Below are 20,479 nucleotides of genomic sequence, written 5' to 3' on the forward strand. Positions count from 1 at the left end.
ACTCCATTGATTATGATGAACAACAACATCTATATGATAAATAATAGATATTTATAACCAGAAAACTGTCTTTGGCCGTGCTAGCAGCTTGCTGCCGATGCTGATGTTTAGTATAATGTTTACTATGATCACCATCCTCCTTTAGCATGTTAGAATGCGAACGTTCATTATTTAACTCTAAATGCAAAGTACAGCTGAGGCTCATGGGAATTGAATTGTTGGGTCTCAGTTATAAACCAAAGTATTGGACAAGTTGATATTTTGACCTGATGATGGCACCAGATGAAAAGTCACGAGATCATTAAAATTCATCATCAAGAAGCCGATATGAATGTGTTTTAAATTTTATGACAACTCATCCAACAGGTTTTGACAAATTCACTCAAGTTCACAAATGTCAGCCTTACAAAGAACAGACCACGCATGTAATTAGGATTCCTCCTTTGAGCACGATGAATATCTGCACCATATTTCATAGCAACACACCTCTCACAGCATCACACCTGTGAAAGGTATATTTTGCTGGAGATTCTTGTCACACAGTTGATAGAATCAAGGATGACCTGGAAAAGATCAGGACTAAGCTCTTCAGCTTTGTGTAGAGTGTCTTTGATAAACTGAGTCATCTCGTTCCAAAAGCTGAAAACATCAGAGCTACAGCTGACAATACAGAGCTGGATGAGGGACAAAAGACAGCCAAATACAAGCGAGATTCTGCGTCTTTGAGAAGATCACGTCGAAGCCCAACTCTCTAAAGCAACGGCGCTGCTTCCTTGTTGTGGTACAAGTCAGTGGATGAAGTTTTAGCCTTTTTGCAATTTCTGAACTTTATTTGCTCCACTTGTGACTGTAATTTGTGTGTTGTTGACAAAACAGGCCTTGAAGACAGGCATACAAGCCACAAGTCACAGTTTACTGGCCAAATGATGAGTGAAATTTTCTCCCACATTATTGTGTGGTTGCACATTTGTCAGAAGTGTTACATAGTTGTTGTAGATTCATGGACTGACCCACAGGAAACACTCAGAGTCTGTTTTCTTATACCCTCTGGAGTGAGACTGTCACATGTACTTGATAAAACATTTAAAGGGGACAAATTTGAAATTATTAAAGGTGATTATTGAAGTTTCCGCTATCGGCCTTTTGTCACAGCAGGCAGTTTGACTTGTCATACAGAAAAAGCAAAGATGTTACTATAGCAACATTAACACTGTTTTTGTCCTGTACTTATGTGCCAGAGGCCATCAAAGTGAGACACTGAGTCAGCATAAACAGTATCAAGACCCTGGAAACCATCTAAATGGAATTTAGTCATTATTAATTTTATGTGCTCGTCCCCAGCTTGTGGGGATAAAAAATGAAGCCAGCACTAAGTGCTAAAAATTGCAATTACTTGAATGGCCACTTAAGGCTGGCTCCAAAAGCCAATTAACCCTCATAGAACCCACTATAAAATTCCCAACTTTACAACATGGGTAAAGTAGCCTCGTAGAAGAAACTGTTTTGGTCTCCATAGATAAGTTTACCCTTCAGGATAATTGTATATGGGGTACATTTTTATATAGGCTAAGTCACTTAAGTACACATAGACACCGGCAGGACCATTCGGTGCGTGCATACGTTCATTTGGTTTCACCTGTCAGCTTATTTGAAGCGCTCCTCTCACAGCTCTGATTTGTTCAGCTGTCTTATGGCAATTATGTGGCTTGCAGTGAATGTTTTCATTGATGAAAATTAAATGATGTCAACGGTATCTAAAATAATGATTGTATAGCTTTAAATTGTTGATGCAAAACTTGAACAAATGCAAAGGAATAACTGAAGAAACTGCGCTCATTTTAATTGATTAGCGCTACACTCCCTTTAAGTGTCTGCCGAGGTGATGTCATTGAACAAGAAATAAAATCTCTTTAAAAATAGGTTTGCACATAAAGTAGATAAGACAAGCTTAGCTGTAATTTGTAAATAAAACGTCTACCCCCTCAAGTTCCTGCTTATAGGCTACGCAGGCGTAAATAAAGGTAATATGCAAGAGATCATGTGACCCGGAGCGCCCAGTCTCACCTGGAAAAGTCACGGAATTATTAATCGCTAATGTTTCAGCTTCACATGGGTAGCTTGCAGGCAGGAGCAGGGAGGGACAAGAGGTTGGAGGGGGGAGAAAAAAGGGAGAGTTTAGGACTCCCCTTCAGGCATCCGAACAAGTCTGGACTGTTCTGCTGCTGCCTGTGTTCAGCCTTTCCTAAGCGAGGCAGCCTCCAGTCAGAAACAGCGTTTACAGTCCCGACAGTCTCCTGCAGGGATGCACTCACGGGACTCCAGGTACTGAGGCTACAGTCGGCGGTCGTGGAGATTGTCTTGTGCTTTTTGAAGCTGTGACACACGGGACGTCGCTGGCTGGGAGTACTGCTGTGTGTCCAGAGAGAGAGAGAGAGAGAGAGAGAGAGAGAGAGAGCGAGGGGCTGGATATGCCACAGGTGGAAAGGTGTGGAGCTGCAGGCTGTGGCCCGGTGCACGGAGCAGAAATCCGCAGGTAAGGTGAGGCAGAGGCGGTCATATGGGCTGTATATGTGCATTGGTCTAATGAAGATAGAAAGTGATGGGGATACTGGTGCTCCACGGGACTGGAGTTGTGCACAGTTTGCAGGCTGTTCTGCCGAATCGGGACGCAGTTTCGTGTTGTATCACCGCATTACTTTACTATGCGAGCTGGTGAGTAACTCTTATAAAACATTTATCCCATCTGTAGCCCATACAGCACCACTCTGCCTGCGACTTTCCCTGCAGCATGTAAACCTTGACTTTGAACAAGACCGAACAGAGCATTCATCACGTCATTTTCACCCTCTCTCAAATGTAATTATAATAACAATTGATTGACTTTGCAATATCGGGATTTAGCAGACGGTTCCGCTCGATGATTAGACTGAAAAACGCTAAAATTTGCAGTACATTTTAAATGTATCACCCCGACAAAACTTGAGATTACACTCCTTATAAACAACTGGGGAGTTTGCAACCGTGTTGACCTCAGCTGAACTCATTTATTAGTGAGAGGGTCCTGCTACAGTCCATGATGTTGCACAGAGAAAGGGAATCATACTTCTCCTCTTCCTCCTCTGTTTTTGTGTCTTGATTTGATTTGGATTGTTTGCTCTGTTTCCGAGGACATCCGTGGCTTTGCTGTGGTTTGGCTCATGCAACAGCAAGAAATCCCCCTAAGACGGTTTTTTTATAATGCTGGAAAAAAAAACCTTTTAGTAGAGCTGATTAGACTCGTCCTCTATGCCTCACCTTCACCCTTTCAAACTTTCATTCACTGCATTGTTGTAGCCGGGCTGGACTAAGATTTTTGGCATGCCACTCTGGTACTGGTTTGCTCTGGACTGATCCCAAGTATGTCATCTATGGAGGACTGTTGCTGATTACTGTGTGTGTTTGATGTGTTGGTGAGGGAACATCTTTTGTTGTTTTCAACTGAGGTTTATGGTGGGAACATAATTTGCAGATCTTCATTATTTTTTAAGATTGATGCTTTAAGCGTTTTTATCAACAATGGGTGATTTTGTGGAAAGAATCTTTTGTGTTGGGTTAATATGTGTGTGTGTGTGTTTTGACTGTAACTGGTGATTAAATGGCTCTACTGTGTTTACACGTGAATAAACTAGCTGTAAACCAGGGCGGTATTTACATTTTGCCTCCATTCATTCATGTCTTTGAATGAGAAAGACAGCCAATTGATGGATGCAGTTATTCCCCTGGTTTAATCCATGTGGCTTTTGTTAATAGTGAGTCAAAGCTTGTGCCAAACTAAGGGAGGATAATATCAGTGATTCTTCTGAAACTTATTCTACCAAGGGGCCACAGAAGATTTTTCAAAAGCAGCTGTTTTTAAGCACTTCTGTTTTGTTTGGATGAAGAAATGGAATGATAATCCATTATCAGAGGAAGTGAGAGATCTGCACTTGACCTGAGGCTGGAGGTCAAAGGTGACAGGATCAATCTCCCCAGGGTTTTGACTCCCAGACAGCCTCAGAGGAGGGCTCTTTTGTTTTTGCCACCAAGTACACAAAATGCTGGTGTGTGAGCTGAGACTTGAAGGAGCTTATTTAATTTGCTGCGACACCCTGCCCTCTTGTGACCCCCTCCATCCCTTTGTCCACTTGTGTCACTCTCTGTCTCTGGACTTGTGTTATGCTGAGGGAGCTTACACAATAGTGCACTCTGTCACATTGCAATGGCCAGTGGCCTGCTGCCCCCCCTGGGAGAATGGCATCTCTGCTAAGCCACAACCCTGTGATCCTGCCTGAGCGGAGCTTGCAGAAAGCACAGCCCTGCCTGTGTGCATCTCCCACCAGAAGCTCTGGGATGAGTCCTAATCTCCTTGTCTTCCTGTCCCTGAAAAGTCCTTGTCTGAATCCTCACTAGATTCCCACTCACAGCAACACTTTGCTACTGTGTCACTGACTTTTTAACTCATGTGTTTAGTTTAATTTCCAGGTGGTCTATAGTGGGTGTGGCCATAACCATGAATCAGTCACTTCATCCTTTTAAAATTCCAGGTGTTGTTGAGGCCACCTGAGGAAAGTATTTAATAAAGATGTGGTGAATATCTTCACGTGCTGTAGTAAAAAAAGGAGTTTATCAGAGGAAGTGAGTTACACCCACAGTTGGCATGTGGGCTTTCCAGTGAGTTATTTCAATAATCATTTGAGCATATATACTAGCAGGACTGTTTGTACATGCAGATTGGAATAGGGCCCGAAAAGAGACTAGTGAGTGTGTTGTAGGAGTGGCAGGGAGAGAAGAAAAGGAGGAGAAACGTTTCTTTTTTTTTTTTGAACATTTATTGCCTCTTCTTTTAGTCTTCATCTGGTGTTTTCAATGGCCTGCAAATACTTAATGCCTTTCAGTTACGATCTGTTAAGTTAGCCAACATGTAAATGCTCAGAATAAGCTGTGGCTATGGATTGCGGTCTCAACACCAGGCTTACACAGTGAAACCAGAAATAAACTTTGTTTCATCAGAAAAATAGTATGAAAGGTGAGCAAGCTGGTGTGGGCTCGCCAGGAGCTAATTGTACATAATTTCTTTTTATGAGGGTAGAAGTTTTAGAATAAGTCATTTAAAGCTTGGGAATAGAGGATGGGGCATTACATTTGGAACTTATTAGCTTTATGTGTGTGCTGCGTGATTGGGACAAAAACTCTGAAGTTGTTGGGTTTTGGTTTCTGCATCTTACTGAACAAACTTTTATGGGTGTTTATGAGCTTCTTGTTTTGGCCAGTGTCAGAAAGTTTTCATACTTAAATAAATTAAAAGAAGAGATGGCCAAGAATGTCTGTTTTCAGTTATAAAAATCTCGAGAGTTTTGCTGGACTGTGTGCACTATACAGTATACTCAATATATGCAATATACACAAAAGTATTGGGCAAAAATTCCCACAGAAACACTCCAAAATCTTGAGGAAAGCCTTCCCAGAAGAGGAGAATCTCTTATAGCTGCAAAGCTGTCTGTGCATTTAGAATGCATTGTCATTAAAGCCCCTGTTGGTGTGATGCTTGGGTGGCCCAATACTTGTTTCCATATAGTGTATAAGGCTATGTCCAACAGATGTTTAGATTAGATTAGCATAAACACTGGAGACACGGTGTAACAGGTAGCTTGGCTTTCTGTGAATCTAAGAAAATCTGCCTAGCGGCACCTCTAAGGCTTGCAAATTAGCATGTCATTCCTTGTTTGTTTTAACTATGCAAAAACCAAATATGACAAGTTGTGGTTTCATGAGGGGTTGTGTGCCAAACTGTTTCTTGTTGCAGTGACATTATTGTAATGCTTTAATTAATACTTTAGAGCTGCTGGTAGATTGATTATGTTACCTTACACAGAAAATGTCCAGAGCTGAACCGTTTCCCCATCCCTGTTTCCACTCAAGGGCATTGGTGGTTCAGTGGTAGAATTCTCGCCTGCCACGCGGGAGGCCCGGGTTCGATTCCCGGCCAATGCACTCGAATTTTGGGGCAGTCGTGGATCAGCGGTTAGGGTGTCGGACCTGTAACCGGTGGATCGCTGGTTCGATTCCCTGTCCCGGTGTCCATGGCTGAGGTACCCTTGAGCAAGGTACCTAACCCCCACTGCTCCCCGGGCGCTGCATGCGGTCGCCCACTGCCCCGGGTTTGCTGTGTGTGTGTGCACGTCACTTGGGTGGGTTAAATGCAGAGAACAAATTTCATTGGAGTGAGTTCCCTCCAATGACAAGATATGTCACTTTCCTTTCCTTTCCTTCCTTCCTTCATTATGCTAAGATAAGCTAATGGACTGCTGGCTGTAGCCTTGAATTAGGTACATCAAGAGTTACAGCAAAGCGGGTGCCCTTTAATGTATTCTGTATTCTATAATGTAATGTTTTCTGTGTGCTGTGAATGTCATCAAGTCTGTCAGCGTGAATTAACTGCAAGTGCCTTTCATGTGGGCTTGCTCTGACCGACCGACGCACTCAGTCTGGTTTGGGTCAGCAGTGTTCCAACCAAATGCCAAAGCACTGAAAATGATCACTTTTCAGATAAGACTGATGTTCCTTGCAATCTTGCACAGGCTCAGAAAATCACCCTGATGCATTTTGTTTCGACTTAAGTGGTTTCTCATGATTTTGCTCCTCGCACTGTTTACTTTAGTTGACTAGATCAGAGGTTTTGTTTGTTGGCTCAGCATCTGTCAGCTATTTGCAGTAGCCGCCGTATCATTCATCATCTCTGTAAAAAGGTGAATGTCAACAAAGGTTGTCGTGAAGGGAAATGGCTCCCGTCCATAGTGGGCTTGTCTCATTAGATGAAAGCTGACACTGAAATTTGCTGAAAGTGATAGTTGTGTTCATGACCTGTGAGCAGTAACTGGTGACACTGATGTGTAAAGGTACGACACTGGACATCAGCGGCTGGAAGTACTGCTGTGTGTGCAGAGGCTGATTGCAGAACGAGGGCTAAATATGTCCCAGGTGGAAAGCAGGCTGTGGTTCCGTGACCATCTGTCTTTTTTTCTTTTCTCAAAATGGTACATATTGTCCATAAGGTCTTGGTATGTGCATTCTGATTATTGCTATAGTTTGGAGGTCTTATGGAGCATGCTGTTAAAAGTGGTACAGTTCTCTTCAGTCTGACCAAAGCACCTTCATTTATCTGCTCTAACAGAGAGAAAATGTACAGGCATCATTGGTTTGACTGTATCGGTTTAAGTCTATGGACATACTGTATGTCTGCATATCTTGGTATGCCATGCTTGTCTTGTATAACGTAGAACTCACAATAATAAAGTTGATGCTTTGGGAGAAATACAAAAGTTATGCACCTTGAAGACTTAATTTCACAGCATGGCTATTTAGGTAAATGAACTGCAAAAAACAAGTCTTTCCCAGGACAGGTATGCATAGCCTTCTAGGACTATTTTTTGTTGCTATGTGTCATTGCTGTTGATTATAGTCCTCTTCTAGCCAAATGTGTGTTTTTCTTTGTGTTCGTAGAGTTGTGTGTTACAGCTTCACTGTAGAATAATGTATGTGCACATTCTGACACTATAAGGCTGTGAGAGAATTTCTGTGTATGACTTAATACATGTGTGGAGGGATCTTTAAATACAGGTAAGCCTCCTCCCATTTGGTAAGATATTTGTCTTGCACATACTTGTCTTGTTTTATTGTCGGGTGTCTCGGTGAAGGGTCCAGCTGCACTCTCGTAGACTACACCCGACTATACAACACGCTGACTTCACTTCGCTCCACAACACATTCCCATAACTCTGACTCTGACAAGTAGTTTTGGTGCCTAAACCTGACCTGAGTCTGAGTCTGCTTGGCCTGTCATGCCCTTTGATTTTGGTTGGTGTGAAGTTATGATGATTTTAGATGCTGACATTTTGAGACCAGCAATTCAATATTAATGGAATTTTATCTACAAACATGTGCAGTCCTGCGTAGTATAAACGTCACAGTGGGATAATAATTGCAAAATTTCTAACTGGCACCACAAGTAGTTCATCATCAATATGCACAAGTCTGCTGTTGTTTGCAGTTTACAGTGTCTTTACCTCTAAGTTTTATCAAATCACACTGGAGGTCATTAAAACACAGCGGGTATTTTTCTTAGCCCATTCATGCATTTGTCTATTTTTCGGGGGGGGGGCGGTGGTTGCAACAGCATGCAGTGATATCACAGGAAGATCTGTGCTTAAACTCCCAGACCACAATTATTGAGAGCTAATGTTAGACATTTCTTTGTTTCAAACTGAATAAACTTGTATTTAAGTCTTAAGTGGAAGACTTCAGTATGAGCTTACGTCTTAAGTATAAGCCACAAGGAAACAGTATTTATGTTAATTGTTTTATATAATATGATTCCACTTAATTCTAGTCAAAAGGGATGTCCTGATGAGACATCTGGGGAGAGATGTTCAAAACTAAATAAAGAAATGCTTTGAGCATAATTCTTGAGTTATTACGAATTCAGGATTTGAACAGCAACCACAATAATAATAATAATAAACTTTATTTGTATGGTGCTTTTCATGCAAAAAATGTTAACTCGATAATAAAGATACATAAAATATGCACAGAACAGTATATGATACATATGATACAAAACAATATGTGGTAGATAGTATTAGTATTTAATTGTAGTATTGAATAGTGTGCCATAGAAATACTCGAGATAGGTTATTCACAGGTTGTGTGGTGGTTTGTGCAGGACAGCGGCCAGTAGTGCAGAGAGCAGGGGCAGTAGCAATAGCCATGTGGACCACTGAGTAGACCAGTAGAGGACTCGCGTATGTGAATGGATGTTTGGGAGGTACTCATATTCGCATATTCTTGTTATGCTAGTTTAGGATTTATTTAGGTAGGCGTGCTACTACAGTGCTGCTAACCCTCGGTGAACCTAAGCAGGTTGGAATAATAAAAGAGACTTCACCCGGTAGTCAGACTGACATTTAGAAGAAGAAAACACGTTCAAAAGCATCAGGCTGGCAGGTGAGGCAGTATATCAAAGATGCTAGGTGGGTCAAAACAGGTACAGACAGGAACAATGGCTACAACTCTAAGGTAACACAGACAATCTGACAAATAACAGAGCTGATCTACTTTCAGCTTGTTCTGAGGAACAAATGACTAATGGGATGCAGCTGAACAGGAAAATGACAAGATCAGGTGACTGGCAGAAACAGGAAATTCAGTGGGAATGAATATGTAACATCTAATAGCAGATGGTCACAATTCAGAGACTAATATGACCTGGAGACACAAAGAAAAGAGGAGCAGGAGTAGTCCTAACAAAAACAAGGTTTTTCAAAGTCCAGGTGCACTAAAAATCGATCAATGTAGTACTATTAACAGGAAGTTTAAAGGCAGCACAAGTGAAGTGAGTTCTAATTGTTTAGCATTTAATGCCTTTGCCCTCTGTGTGCCCAGGTCGTGAAGATGTGGAGGTGTGTTTTCGCTGTGGCTGTCCTCCTGTCCTCCGTGAAACAGGCTGAAGCTCAGGGTATAATTAACTTCGGTTCCCCTCCTTATCAGCCCCAACAGGCCTCCTCATGTGTCTTTGTGTCAGTTTAAGTATGTCTCTGTGTGCTCACATGTATTCTCCGTCATTTGTGTCGGCAGGCAGGTGTAATAATGTGCGAGCAGCTGATATTGTTTTCCTGGTCGATGGATCTTCCAGTATTGGCCGAGCTAACTTCCTGCAGGTGAAGGGCTTCATGGCTGGAATCATCAAGCCATTTGCCAGCTCTGTCAGCGAGTCAGGGATACGGTTTGGGACCATTCAGTACAGTGACACCTCCAGGTGACTGCCAGGATTAATATTTATCTCACTGTGTCCATGTGACAGAGGATCTTACTACAGGTGCAGAATTTTGTATTAATGCTCATTTCTCTCCCCCCAGAGTTGAATTTACATTTAGTACCTACCTGAATGGCACTGAGCTGGTCAATGCTGTTCAGAATCTGAACTATAAGGGCGGAAACACGCGCACTGGTGCCGGTCTCAAGTTTGTCGCTGATAACTTCTTCAACCCCGCCTCCAGTCGGCAGGTCCCAAAGGTCTGAGGAGCAGCCATTCTGTGATGTCTCATAAGGTAAAACACGTTTTACATCGTGCTTCTCACGTTTCTAATTCTATCGCCTTAACATTCAGATCACCATCCTGATCACTGATGGGAAGTCACAGGACAGTGTGCAGGAACCAGCACAGAAGCTGCGCAGTCAAGGAGTGCACATTTTTGCGGTTGGTAGGTGTCTTACCTGCAGGTCTCCTCCCTCAGAGTAGGTTGGATTTTTTTTTTACATGCTTTTGAAGCACTGTGATTTCTTTTCTTACTTTTTTGTGTTTATTAGGTATAAAGAGTGCAGACAGGGATGAACTGGCTCAGATCGCCTCCCAGCCCAGTAGTGATTTCACCTCCTTTGTTGGGGACTTCAAACTGCTGAACACACTCCTTCCCCTTGTGAGTCCCCGAGTGTGTTCCAAAGCAGGAGGAGTCTATGCAAGTGATGGTATGTGAGCTAACCTAGCGTAGCTTCAGTATACTGAAATACACACAGATATTGAGTCTGTCATCTCAGACTTTATTGTCAGACTGTCAACCTGCATTAATTCTTTGTCGTCCTGCTTCCACCCTCTCCTCTGCTTTCCTCAGAGGCATTTTCTGGTCCGTCAAACCTTCAGTTCACAGGCCAGACATCTGATTCTCTCAGGTTTCGCTGGAGCCAGGCAGGGGGGCCTGTGAATGGCTATGTGATCCAGTATGTGCCGCTCTCCGGCCTGGGTCAGCCCATCACAGCAGAACTGCGTCAGGTGAGTCCAGCTGTAGGGGAATATTCCTGACACACGCTGATGAGCACAGGTGTGATTTATAGGTTGAAGTAGCAAATTGCAGTTTTAGGATCCATGGTGGGTCATGCTTTGTGAGATAGACATGTGCTGTCGAGCTAAGCATAAACCTGTCTAATGAGTGGATCTTTTTCACATATATACTGTAGAGATTAAAGTTTGCAAGAGTGAAATTCCACTCTGTCTACCCTAGCAGACATGATGAAGATGGAAGACTGATGTAGCTGTCATTCACTTAGCAAAAACTTGTTTTAGGCTTGACTGTTTAGAAAGACAACTTCTGTTCTCTCCCTGCAGGAGACAGTCTCTGCCAGTCAGAGGACCTATACCGCAAGAGAGCTGAGATCAGGAACCGACTACCTGATCACTGTCATCGCCCAGTACCCCAACAGTGTGGGAGAGTCTGTTTCTGCCAAACAGCGAACCAGTGAGTAAAAAGTCAGGGATGTAAATGTTAGCAGAGATCTACGAAAATGCTAACACATCACCTCTCAAGGTAAACTTAAAACAGCCTTACACCTGCATGCAATGTCTTATTTTTTCCTCATGTAGGGTCTTTGCCAGGGGTCTCCAGTCTACGTTTGGTCCAGGCAGGCTTCTTCTCCCTGTCTGTAGGCTGGGATAGGCCTTCGTCTCCTGTCCAAGGCTACAGACTCACATATGGACCCCGAGGTCAGACACACACACACACACACACGTACCTCTGTTTCTGTTTCCTGTTTCCATCTCTGTCTGCCTTTCTCATTCTGTTTGCTTCCAGTCTAAGTTGTGCATTTGTGTTTTAGTAACACTTGCAGCAACATTTCCTCTTTTGAGTATTTGCTTGCAGTTGTGACAGAACTGTCTTATCACAAAAAAATAAATCTTTGAAAAATTAAAGATTCAGTAGAAACGAAAGGTGGTAAAGAAGCTACAGTTGCGGATAAAAGTTAATCTGCTGGTGTCAAGTTGGGAAACATGTTGGGAATGTACAGCTGTCAAGGCTGAATGTTGAAGAACATGAGCCTCTCTAACGCCTTAACCTGCCTCAGGCTCTTTCTGTCAGTAAGGACTTTTATAGCTCAATCATTACCTAAAATATCAAATACATTTTATTGTCACCAGTCTTAAAATCAGATAGGCAGAGAAAACCTTTACTTATGTCACGGATCGTCAGTAATTTTGTCCTTCCACCTCTAGAGACAGGGTGTGGTGCAGATCATAACAGTGTAAAGATGTCTGGGTTCTTATAACATGATTCAGAAGAGAAAAGTGGCCCCTGAGGGCTGATATAAACAGTTTCTCCCTATGAACATGTGGCAGGAGTGCCAGTCTCACATGGAGCTCCTCATCTGACTAGTTGGACTGGCATGTCTGTGAGAGTAGTCAAACGAGGTAAATGTGTATCCTGTAATGAGAGGTGTGATGTTTCTACCTGCTCCTGTGTCTGCCAGTTCTAGCAAGCGTGCACATACAGGATACGCGCAGAACACAGAGACATACAAATTGTGCACTGCCTCCAAATAATTTTTCTGTACGCTTGGCTGGCTGTCATATTTGGACTTTTGCTCTGAGATGAAAATGAGGAAAACTCGAAGGTGAAGATTAGATGACGTTCACTGCCACTTGATGTTGTAGAGGTTGAACAAAAAGAGGGAGTGGCATCTGAACACACACCGCTAACGAAACTCAGAAAAAAACTCTATTTTTCAGAAACATGTTTTAGTGTACTTTCTAGCTGTAACCAACCTGGTAAGTTTCTTACAAGGCTCCCATGTTGAAAATGGATGCAGGGACGAAGGAGAGGGACTCACCTGCACGTGCGCCCAGCCCGGCTATTAAAACATAGAACAGGGAAGCTCAGATTGCAAGACACAGAAAGAGCGTGACTTCATTCTCTGTTCAGGACACTGTTATTATATCTTTACAACTTCTATATATTTTACATCGCAAATAGGTGCTTGCTGCTATATTTATTTTCAAAATACCATATATTTAATGAAGTGAACATATAGTATTTTTGCATGTTGTTGTCAGTTCGTTTGTCCAATGACATACTGTGAAGTTACTACTGACTGTGCACCGGTTTCATCTCCCTCTGTTCCCTGTCTGTTGTGCTGTTGGCGGAGAAGGTCAGCCAGCAGCTCAGTTGTTGGAGCAGTCGCTGTCTGCAGACACCACATCGATCACGCTGGAGTCGCTTCAACCAGACACAGAGTACGTCATCAGCCTCTACTCCCTGTTCCCCCGAAACTCGGCGTCACCGTCCGTCCTCAACGCTCGAACACGTGAGTCTACCCTGTGGCCCGTTTTTAACACCTTTTCTACTATTTGTAAGTTCATGGTAAATTATTGTAATTTGACCAGTCAGTATCAGTGGACACAATGTAGTGTGGCTGTGCTATTTGTTGCAAAGTTAGAAAATGGAGTAATAATTTGTTAGAGACAGTATTATTTTAAGGTAGCACAGTACGGTGATGCTGTCTCCTGGTGTTTTTGCATGTGTCAGTGCGCCTCGAGGCAGTGCAGCAGTTATCAGTGGAGACGGAGTCAGAGGGCAGCGTGCGGGTGCGGTGGAGAGGCGTCAGTGGTGCACGGGCCTACCGTCTGGTATGGGGACCATTTACAGGTCAGGATGAAAGCCACTTCAAGCAACTTCTTGCATTTCCGCTCCTCAGAATTTATTTTATTTTACACATTTGCGTACATACGTTTATGTTTTTGTTTTTCTTTTCACAAAGGTCGAAATGTGGAGACAGTGGAGGTTGCTGGAGACAGCGAGTTTCACACTTTGTCCAGCCTGCAGCCCGACACGGAGTACATCATCACTGTCATCCCGCTGTATGAGGGCAACACCGAGGGCCCTGTAGCAACAGCCAAGTTCAAGATAGGTGGGTGTGGTTCCAGTTGTTCATCACTACATCTCTCTCTGCTTTATGTGAATATGTTCTGTGTTCATTACACCCTCCCCCTCAAAACACACAGTTACACACATACCAAAACACTTAATTACATAATTACATTCTATTTTTGTGTCCTTTACTTTCTTAGGTTGCTGCTAGTTAAATAGGTGGTTGTCTGCTGTTGTGTCCCGCCCAGTACAGGGACAGGAAGTAGAGACAGAGAAGATGGCCAACAATCTTCTTCGTTGTTTGTCTGTTGGCAACCTACACATGTTGCTGTTTAGTTCTGTTTAAAGAACATTTCTAGAAACCTACACACTCATTATACACACAGGCCATCTGTCTCTCGTGAGAAGTGCCCATATGGTGTCACTTCACTCGGGCTGGTGTTACTTGAATGGAGACTGAGTCACTGCAGGGCCACTGCACTGAGCACAGAGCTTCAAAAGTGGAGGAATGAAAACCTTCTCGTGGCCTAATTCTCCTTTCAGAGAAGCGAGACATATACAGTCCACTCCGTACTGTACACCACAGTACCTCAAACTTTAGCTCGGCTCGTTCCTCTCTTGTTTGTTCCTGTTTAAACAAGGTAACAGTTGTTGTTGTGTCTGTGGTTTGTGATGAGTTGTCGGACCCTTCTCATTAGGAAAAAATGTGGGCTTTATTTCTTTCTTTTTTTTTGTTTTTTTGCTTTTAGTCAGGACCACACTGAATGACACATATTTCCAAATATGTCATTAATTTATTCTTCATCGTTCTCCTCTTCAAAAGCATCGTATGGCGTTCAGTCAAACAAAATGATGTGTTATGGAGTAAAATGTTGAATATGTTAGGGCATGCTGTAGTCTGACTGTCAGGACTGAAAAGGAAATCAGCGGGTGAATGTAACCCAGACGCTGATCTGTATACTTTGTTCTTTGGCCTCCTAACTGCTCCCCACTGACACTTTCCTGCTGATTTATTTCCATCACAAGTACAAGAAACGTCCTGTGGCCACATACAGTACAGGTGTTTCTGTCTTGTGAGAGTGTGCTAATTTTGTTTTTGTTTTTTTTGTCACTGAAAGCACTTCTTTGTCCACCACACCAGCAGCCTGGGGGCAGGGAAGTGTTAATTTATGATATGCAGGCTGATGGAATATTGACTCTTACTTAAAACAGTAGTTTATTTATCATTTCACACCACATTCCTGAACTCTAAAGATAAGAACACCAGAAGGAGTTTGGGCATGTATGTATGCAGCTTGTGTATGCGGTGTGAATTTCAGAGTCGGACAGATTTCATGGTAGACTCTCCATGATCGCTTATATACATATATATATATATATATATATATATATATATGGTTTAGCTGTTCTCTGTTGTTTTGGGCTGGAACCAGTGAGATAGTCAGTTGAACAGAAAATCTCAGGTGCTCAAACTACTATCCTCATAATGGGCCTGTACACACCTCATGTAGTCTGTGCTGCACTTTCCATAATGGCAAGTGAGACACCTGCGGTTTCACTTGGAGCAATTATTTTCCCATCAGTCTTGTAGTTATCTGCCTTCAGCATAAGACATGAAACTAAGCCGCATTTGTTAGGGTGTGACATCTCGGCAAACAAACCAGGATTTGTAGCTACAACCCTGCAGCTACAGCAGGATGGGTGTGTGAGGGTGTGATTTCTTAGTCTCTTGAGTAGAGAGTAGTGTGCAGTAGGATTTTCAAAGCATCAATTGAAATCTGAAATTTGAAGTAACTGCTGTTGCAGCAGCTGTTTTGTGTGTGTGTGTGCGCATGACTTGCTCACAATAAATCATAATGTCTTCATTTATATACGTGCCATTTTTTTTCAGTTTGAAAATGCATGATTGACATTGCAGCCATGTTAGTTAGAATTAAGAGATCAGCAGTGCAGGTCCAAGGACAGTTTCTCATTTTTTCAACTCTAAAATTATTTAATAATTAAATAATTTATACTGCAAGTACATTGAAAGTTATCAAGGTATAGCCATAATGGCCACAGAATGGTCAAAATAAATATTTAATAATAGTTATTGCTTTGTAATTTTAGACAAAAAAGAGGATGAAGACCTGACTGATTTGACTAATGAAGGCAGCTGAAGCCTCACGGCGGACTTCAGGCGGACTTTAGAATGCGTTTTTGCACAGAAGCAACCAAGAAGCCTTTCAGTCTACATATAGTTTTTTTTTTTGATGGATTTACTTATGCTTTATTATATAACTGCATGTATATTATGTAACGTGTTTCCCTCAGAGCGCCAGGAGCAGCAGGTCCTCAGAGCAGCTACCACCAGCCCCTCCTCCATTCGCCTTACTTGGAGAATCATTGAGTCCTCTCGAGGGTACCGCCTGGAGTGGAGGGAGGTCGAAGGTCAGATGTGCTCAAGCTTCACTGGTCTATTTTGTACTTTTTGCACTTTGAAACATTCTGTGGTTTTAAAGAAGAAAGTGGACAAGTTATTATAATGATCACAAGAAAAATTTGCATTGCTGCAAAGTATAATAGTAATTTAATTTTGATTTTAATTGACCGTATTTGTGTTAGTAATACAAGTAATACATGTAACCTAGTAATGAATTAAAAGCCAGCTTCACTTTTAAACTGCACATAGTAAGAACTATTCTAATACTGTAGGTACAGGGAATGTAAATCCATTTGGACTGTTGTTCTGTCTCCAGGAGGCTCCATCCAGAGATTGTCCTTTCCTAGAAGCGCTAACAGCTATGACTTAACAGGCCTTCGGCCCAACACGGAGTATGTCATCACCCTGTACACCCTGTTCGAGGGTCGTGAGGAGGCCACACCTGTCTCCACCGCAGCCAGAGGTCAGTAACTCTGCCACGGGGCTCCGAACTCTGATTTTGGATACATTTTTTGGTTGTGCTGGCATCATAAAAGCAGTTATGAGTACTTTTCAGTGTAAATATAAATGTTTAAATGTTTCTCTGTGCTTGTATTGATGTTTCACGAGTGTCCTAATCTGCCGTTGTTGCAGAGGAGCAGCCAGTGGGGAGGGTGTCCAACCTGAGAGTTGTGGAGTCTCTGGGCAGCACCGTCAGACTCGGCTGGACGGGTGTAGCCGGGGCCACACTGTACCGCATTATTATCCTGAACACAGAAGGTACACTGTCTGATTATTTATTTATTTTTTTATTTTTTTATTTTTTACGTTTTTTTCACTATTCATTTTGATTTATTGAGTGCCCAGTTATGAATAAAATATGCTTGTGAAAATGTTGTGTCTGTGTGTTTTGTGCTGTGTCAGCGGGAACAGAGGAAATCCGGAGTATCCTGGGAAACCAGACAACGCTTGACCTCAGAGACCTGACGGTGGGAGTGTCCTACGGTGTCAGTGTCACAGCACTGGTGGGAGAAAATGAAGGAGACCCAGTTACAGTCTACATCAAACCGGGTGGGTTGAGCAGTGACACTGTGCAACTGTGTGCTTCATCATGTCTTTCTGTTCCTGAAAACAACCGATCGTGGATGGCAAACCAGACAATTAGCTTCTAATTTCTGATATAATAAATCTTCTTCAACTTTTTGGTCTTTAATTTGTATTTTTCATCTTGACAGGTAATCTCTGCTGATTTTTAGAACTTTCCAAGATGGCAGCTGTGGCTTGTTTTTAGTGTTTTCAGAGACCATCAGCAGTAATGTGGGCTTTGTACTGGAGCCTTGTGGTGTAGAAGGGGCTGATCAGAAGGCAAAGCTCTCAATCTACCTATTGATCTACTTTCAGCCCCTCACCTATGGCCAGGAGCTCTGAATAGGGACCAAAAGTATAAGATAGCAGACACAATCCACCAAAATGAGTTTCCTCCCTATGGTGAGGAGCTTGGATAAGCAGAAGAATATGTATAAATGTACGGATGGATGATTTTCTCTGTTCCTGTTATTGCTCTAGAGGATAACTGCTCAGCTTTGCTTTCTTTTCACATTGAATTTTGCCAAATGAAGCCCTGTATTTCCGTGGTTTCAGAACAAGGTGCTGGAAGAGTGACTGACCTCAGAGTGACAAACGCCAACAGTCGAAGAATACGAATTGCCTGGACAGGTGTTAGTGGGGTAACGGGGTACAGGGTCACTTGGAGACAAGGCAGCAGTAAGTTTTATGTGTTTGTGACTTTCTCCTTTTAAATCCTGAATCCTGACTTACTGTACTCATCTTTGACATTAAATTGAAGCTAGAGCCAAAGCTGTATTTTCAGATCTTACCTCATTATCCATTCAATAAAACACTGCAGCGGACTTTGAACAGACTAAAGTTTATCTTTACTTCCCCATGTTCCGCCTTGCAGGTGTGGAGCAGTCCCGCCTTCTTGGTGCAGAAGCTGCAACCTTCACTATAGACGGCCTGCAGCCAGATGAGGCGCTGGTGATTGGTGTTGCAGCTGTGGTTGGTCAGCGCACCGGAGAGGTAGTCACGCTGTCTTCTCGTACTAATCCCAATGGTGGATCAGTGTCTGGCCTTCGCATCATTGATGTCACATCGCAGAGGATACGCATTGCTTGGTCACCTTCCACCCGGGCAAGTGGCTATAAGATCACTTGGCGTCGAGAGGATGGTAAGCAATAGCTAGCATTAATACTTATAGGTAGGTAAATAATGTGTGAGTGTTAGGAGAAGCGATGTGGCTGTCAGCAGCTTCTGTCCTCACGTACTGTAGGTGTAGTTGAAGGAAGGCACAAATTTCTACATTTTCTACATCATATTTTGCTTGATGCAGGAAGTGAAACAACTCGTACCGTGCCCGCCGATGTCTCCTCCTTCACCATTGACAGACTGCAGTCAGATTCAGCGTACACTGTGTTAGTTTCTTCTCTGGTTGGCTCTCGAGAGGGAAGTCCTTCCACCATCATTATCAGAACAGGTGACTGTCAAATACAGAATTATTTTTGTTGTCCAAATGTTGTTGTAGAATAACCGACTGATTGTTTTCTGTCCTGACCTTCAGAGTCAGATCAGTCCGTGGTTGGGACTGTGACTTCACTGCAAATCCAGGAGACCCGTGGAGAGGTTGTCCGAGTCACTTGGGTTGGCGTTCAGGGAGCGACGGCTTATCGTGTGACCTGGAGGAGAACAGACGGTAGAGTTTGATACACTCATCTCATGGCATTCGGTCTGAGTTACACTATTCACTACTGCAACTATGTGCTGGTGTAGGTGGTGAAGAGAGGAGTCAGCTCGTGGGGGGAGATGTGACGGCAGTGGATTTAGACCGGTTGGACCCCGGAGCCCAGTATGAGGTGCAGGTCAAGGCTTTAGTTCAAAACAGGGAGGGAACCCCTGTGTCTGTCAGGGTCACCACACGTGAGTCCTATTTTCACATTTTCAGGCATCATCTCAGTGTTCACACAAGTTTTTATAACCCTTGGAAATACAGAGATTGGGAAAAAATAAGCAACGGACTTAAAGGTCTTCTTAAAAGAGTGCGTGGATTTCAATGCACTTGGTATTTTTAATAAAATGTAGTTCACGGATGCTGAATACAGTAAGATACACTGCTTGTTGCATTGCGGGCCTCAGCTCTAATTCACAATGTGTGCCTCGTTGTATTCTCTGTATACAGCTGGTGCCTTCACCCCCCCTCCATCACTACCTACCACAACTTTACGAGTGGCAGAGGTTACCCAGAATTCCGTGCGCCTTGGCTGGAATCCACTTCCAGGCGCCACAGGATATGTTCTGCGCTGGAGAGATGAGTCAGGTGATACATAATAATGTACATGTTATAATTTATTTATTTTTGACTCTTACATGCCTCTGCAGTCCTACCATTCTAACTGTTCATCTTTCTCAGATGTTGGCCCAGGCTTTTCTGTTACTCTCCCTGCTGCGTCCAGCTCTTACCAAGTGACTGGACTGCGTTTGGGCCGCCAATATCGCTTTACCGTGCAGCCCACCTTCACAAGTGGATTGGGAACTGAGAGCTCCGTAGATGAACGCACTGGTAACACACCAGCACGTTCACTTTTATATATTTCCCCTACCAATAAACACCTTTTGATGCCTCACTTAACCCTAACTTCTGTGTCCACAGTGTGTGTGGGCGGGCGTCTGGACGTGGTGTTTTTGGTGCCGGCGTCTACTGATCGGATAAGCCTTGCAAGATCTCTGCGTGAACTCCTCACAAGTGCAGCAGGATCGCTCAACAGAGTCGGACCCCGCGATTCACAGGTACGGTCCGAATACACCTCAGAACAAGACATTGGGAGGTATTCAACCTGTGTATAGACAAACATTTTGATTATTTTCTGCCTCTTTCAGGTTGGCGTTGTAGTGTATGCTTACAGACCCAAAGTGTGGTTCCTGCTTAATCGCCATGGCAGGTCTGACACACTTCTTCAGGAGATCCAGTCCACACCCTTTGATGAAAGCCCAGGGAATAACATTGGTCGGTTCTTCCTCAGTGCTCTCTTACGGATATCCTTCCTGTTGCGTGTTTCTGAATTTATTGTGCTTCATCTCTGCAGCTGCGCATGTGTATTTGTGTGTGTCAGCGGTTGGGATGTTGTCTGTCTCCCTCTGCAGGTGAGGCAGTGACTTTCACCAGACAATACCTTCTGACCCCTACGGCTGGACGGAGACCGAGGGTCCCTGGTGTTGTTGTCATCATCGCAGACAAAAAATCAGCTGACAACCTCACTCTCGCAGCCAGCGGTCTCAGGGCTACAGGTGCGCAGGAGCGGAAATCTGTCAAATGAAAATT

The 20,479-nt window shown here is 43.3% G+C and overlaps 1 protein-coding gene and 1 non-coding gene across 5 annotated transcripts in view; both read left to right on the top strand.

Moving 5' to 3' along the window:
* The first annotated feature begins 2,123 nt into the window (after positions 1-2,123).
* Positions 2,124-20,479, top strand: part of col7a1 (collagen, type VII, alpha 1) — a 60,003-nt gene continuing 41,647 nt past the window's right edge. For 2 of the 4 annotated variants that reach the window (XM_046383855.1, XM_046383858.1), the window contains exons 1-26: positions 2,544-2,712; positions 9,457-9,529; positions 9,649-9,829; positions 9,930-10,086; positions 10,181-10,274; positions 10,381-10,539; positions 10,683-10,840; positions 11,174-11,303; positions 11,429-11,548; positions 12,988-13,143; positions 13,365-13,484; positions 13,597-13,746; positions 16,020-16,136; positions 16,445-16,591; positions 16,762-16,887; positions 17,032-17,178; positions 17,749-17,871; positions 18,068-18,334; positions 18,497-18,640; positions 18,725-18,856; positions 18,934-19,080; positions 19,340-19,477; positions 19,571-19,720; positions 19,811-19,947; positions 20,038-20,164; positions 20,302-20,445. In XM_046383855.1, coding sequence (XP_046239811.1) covers positions 2,569-2,712; positions 9,457-9,529; positions 9,649-9,829; positions 9,930-10,086; positions 10,181-10,274; positions 10,381-10,539; positions 10,683-10,840; positions 11,174-11,303; positions 11,429-11,548; positions 12,988-13,143; positions 13,365-13,484; positions 13,597-13,746; positions 16,020-16,136; positions 16,445-16,591; positions 16,762-16,887; positions 17,032-17,178; positions 17,749-17,871; positions 18,068-18,334; positions 18,497-18,640; positions 18,725-18,856; positions 18,934-19,080; positions 19,340-19,477; positions 19,571-19,720; positions 19,811-19,947; positions 20,038-20,164; positions 20,302-20,445 — 3,688 coding nt within the window. In that variant the 5' untranslated portion in view covers positions 2,544-2,568. The other 2 variants (XM_046383856.1, XM_046383857.1) reach the window with 2 other exon arrangements.
* Positions 5,939-6,009, top strand: trnag-gcc. The gene has a single exon. It is a non-coding gene; the product is annotated as a tRNA-Gly (tRNA).

The sequence above is a fragment of the Scatophagus argus genome, chromosome 3 (genome assembly GCF_020382885.2).
Source record: "Scatophagus argus isolate fScaArg1 chromosome 3, fScaArg1.pri, whole genome shotgun sequence".
Taxonomy (NCBI): Eukaryota; Metazoa; Chordata; class Actinopteri; family Scatophagidae; genus Scatophagus; species Scatophagus argus.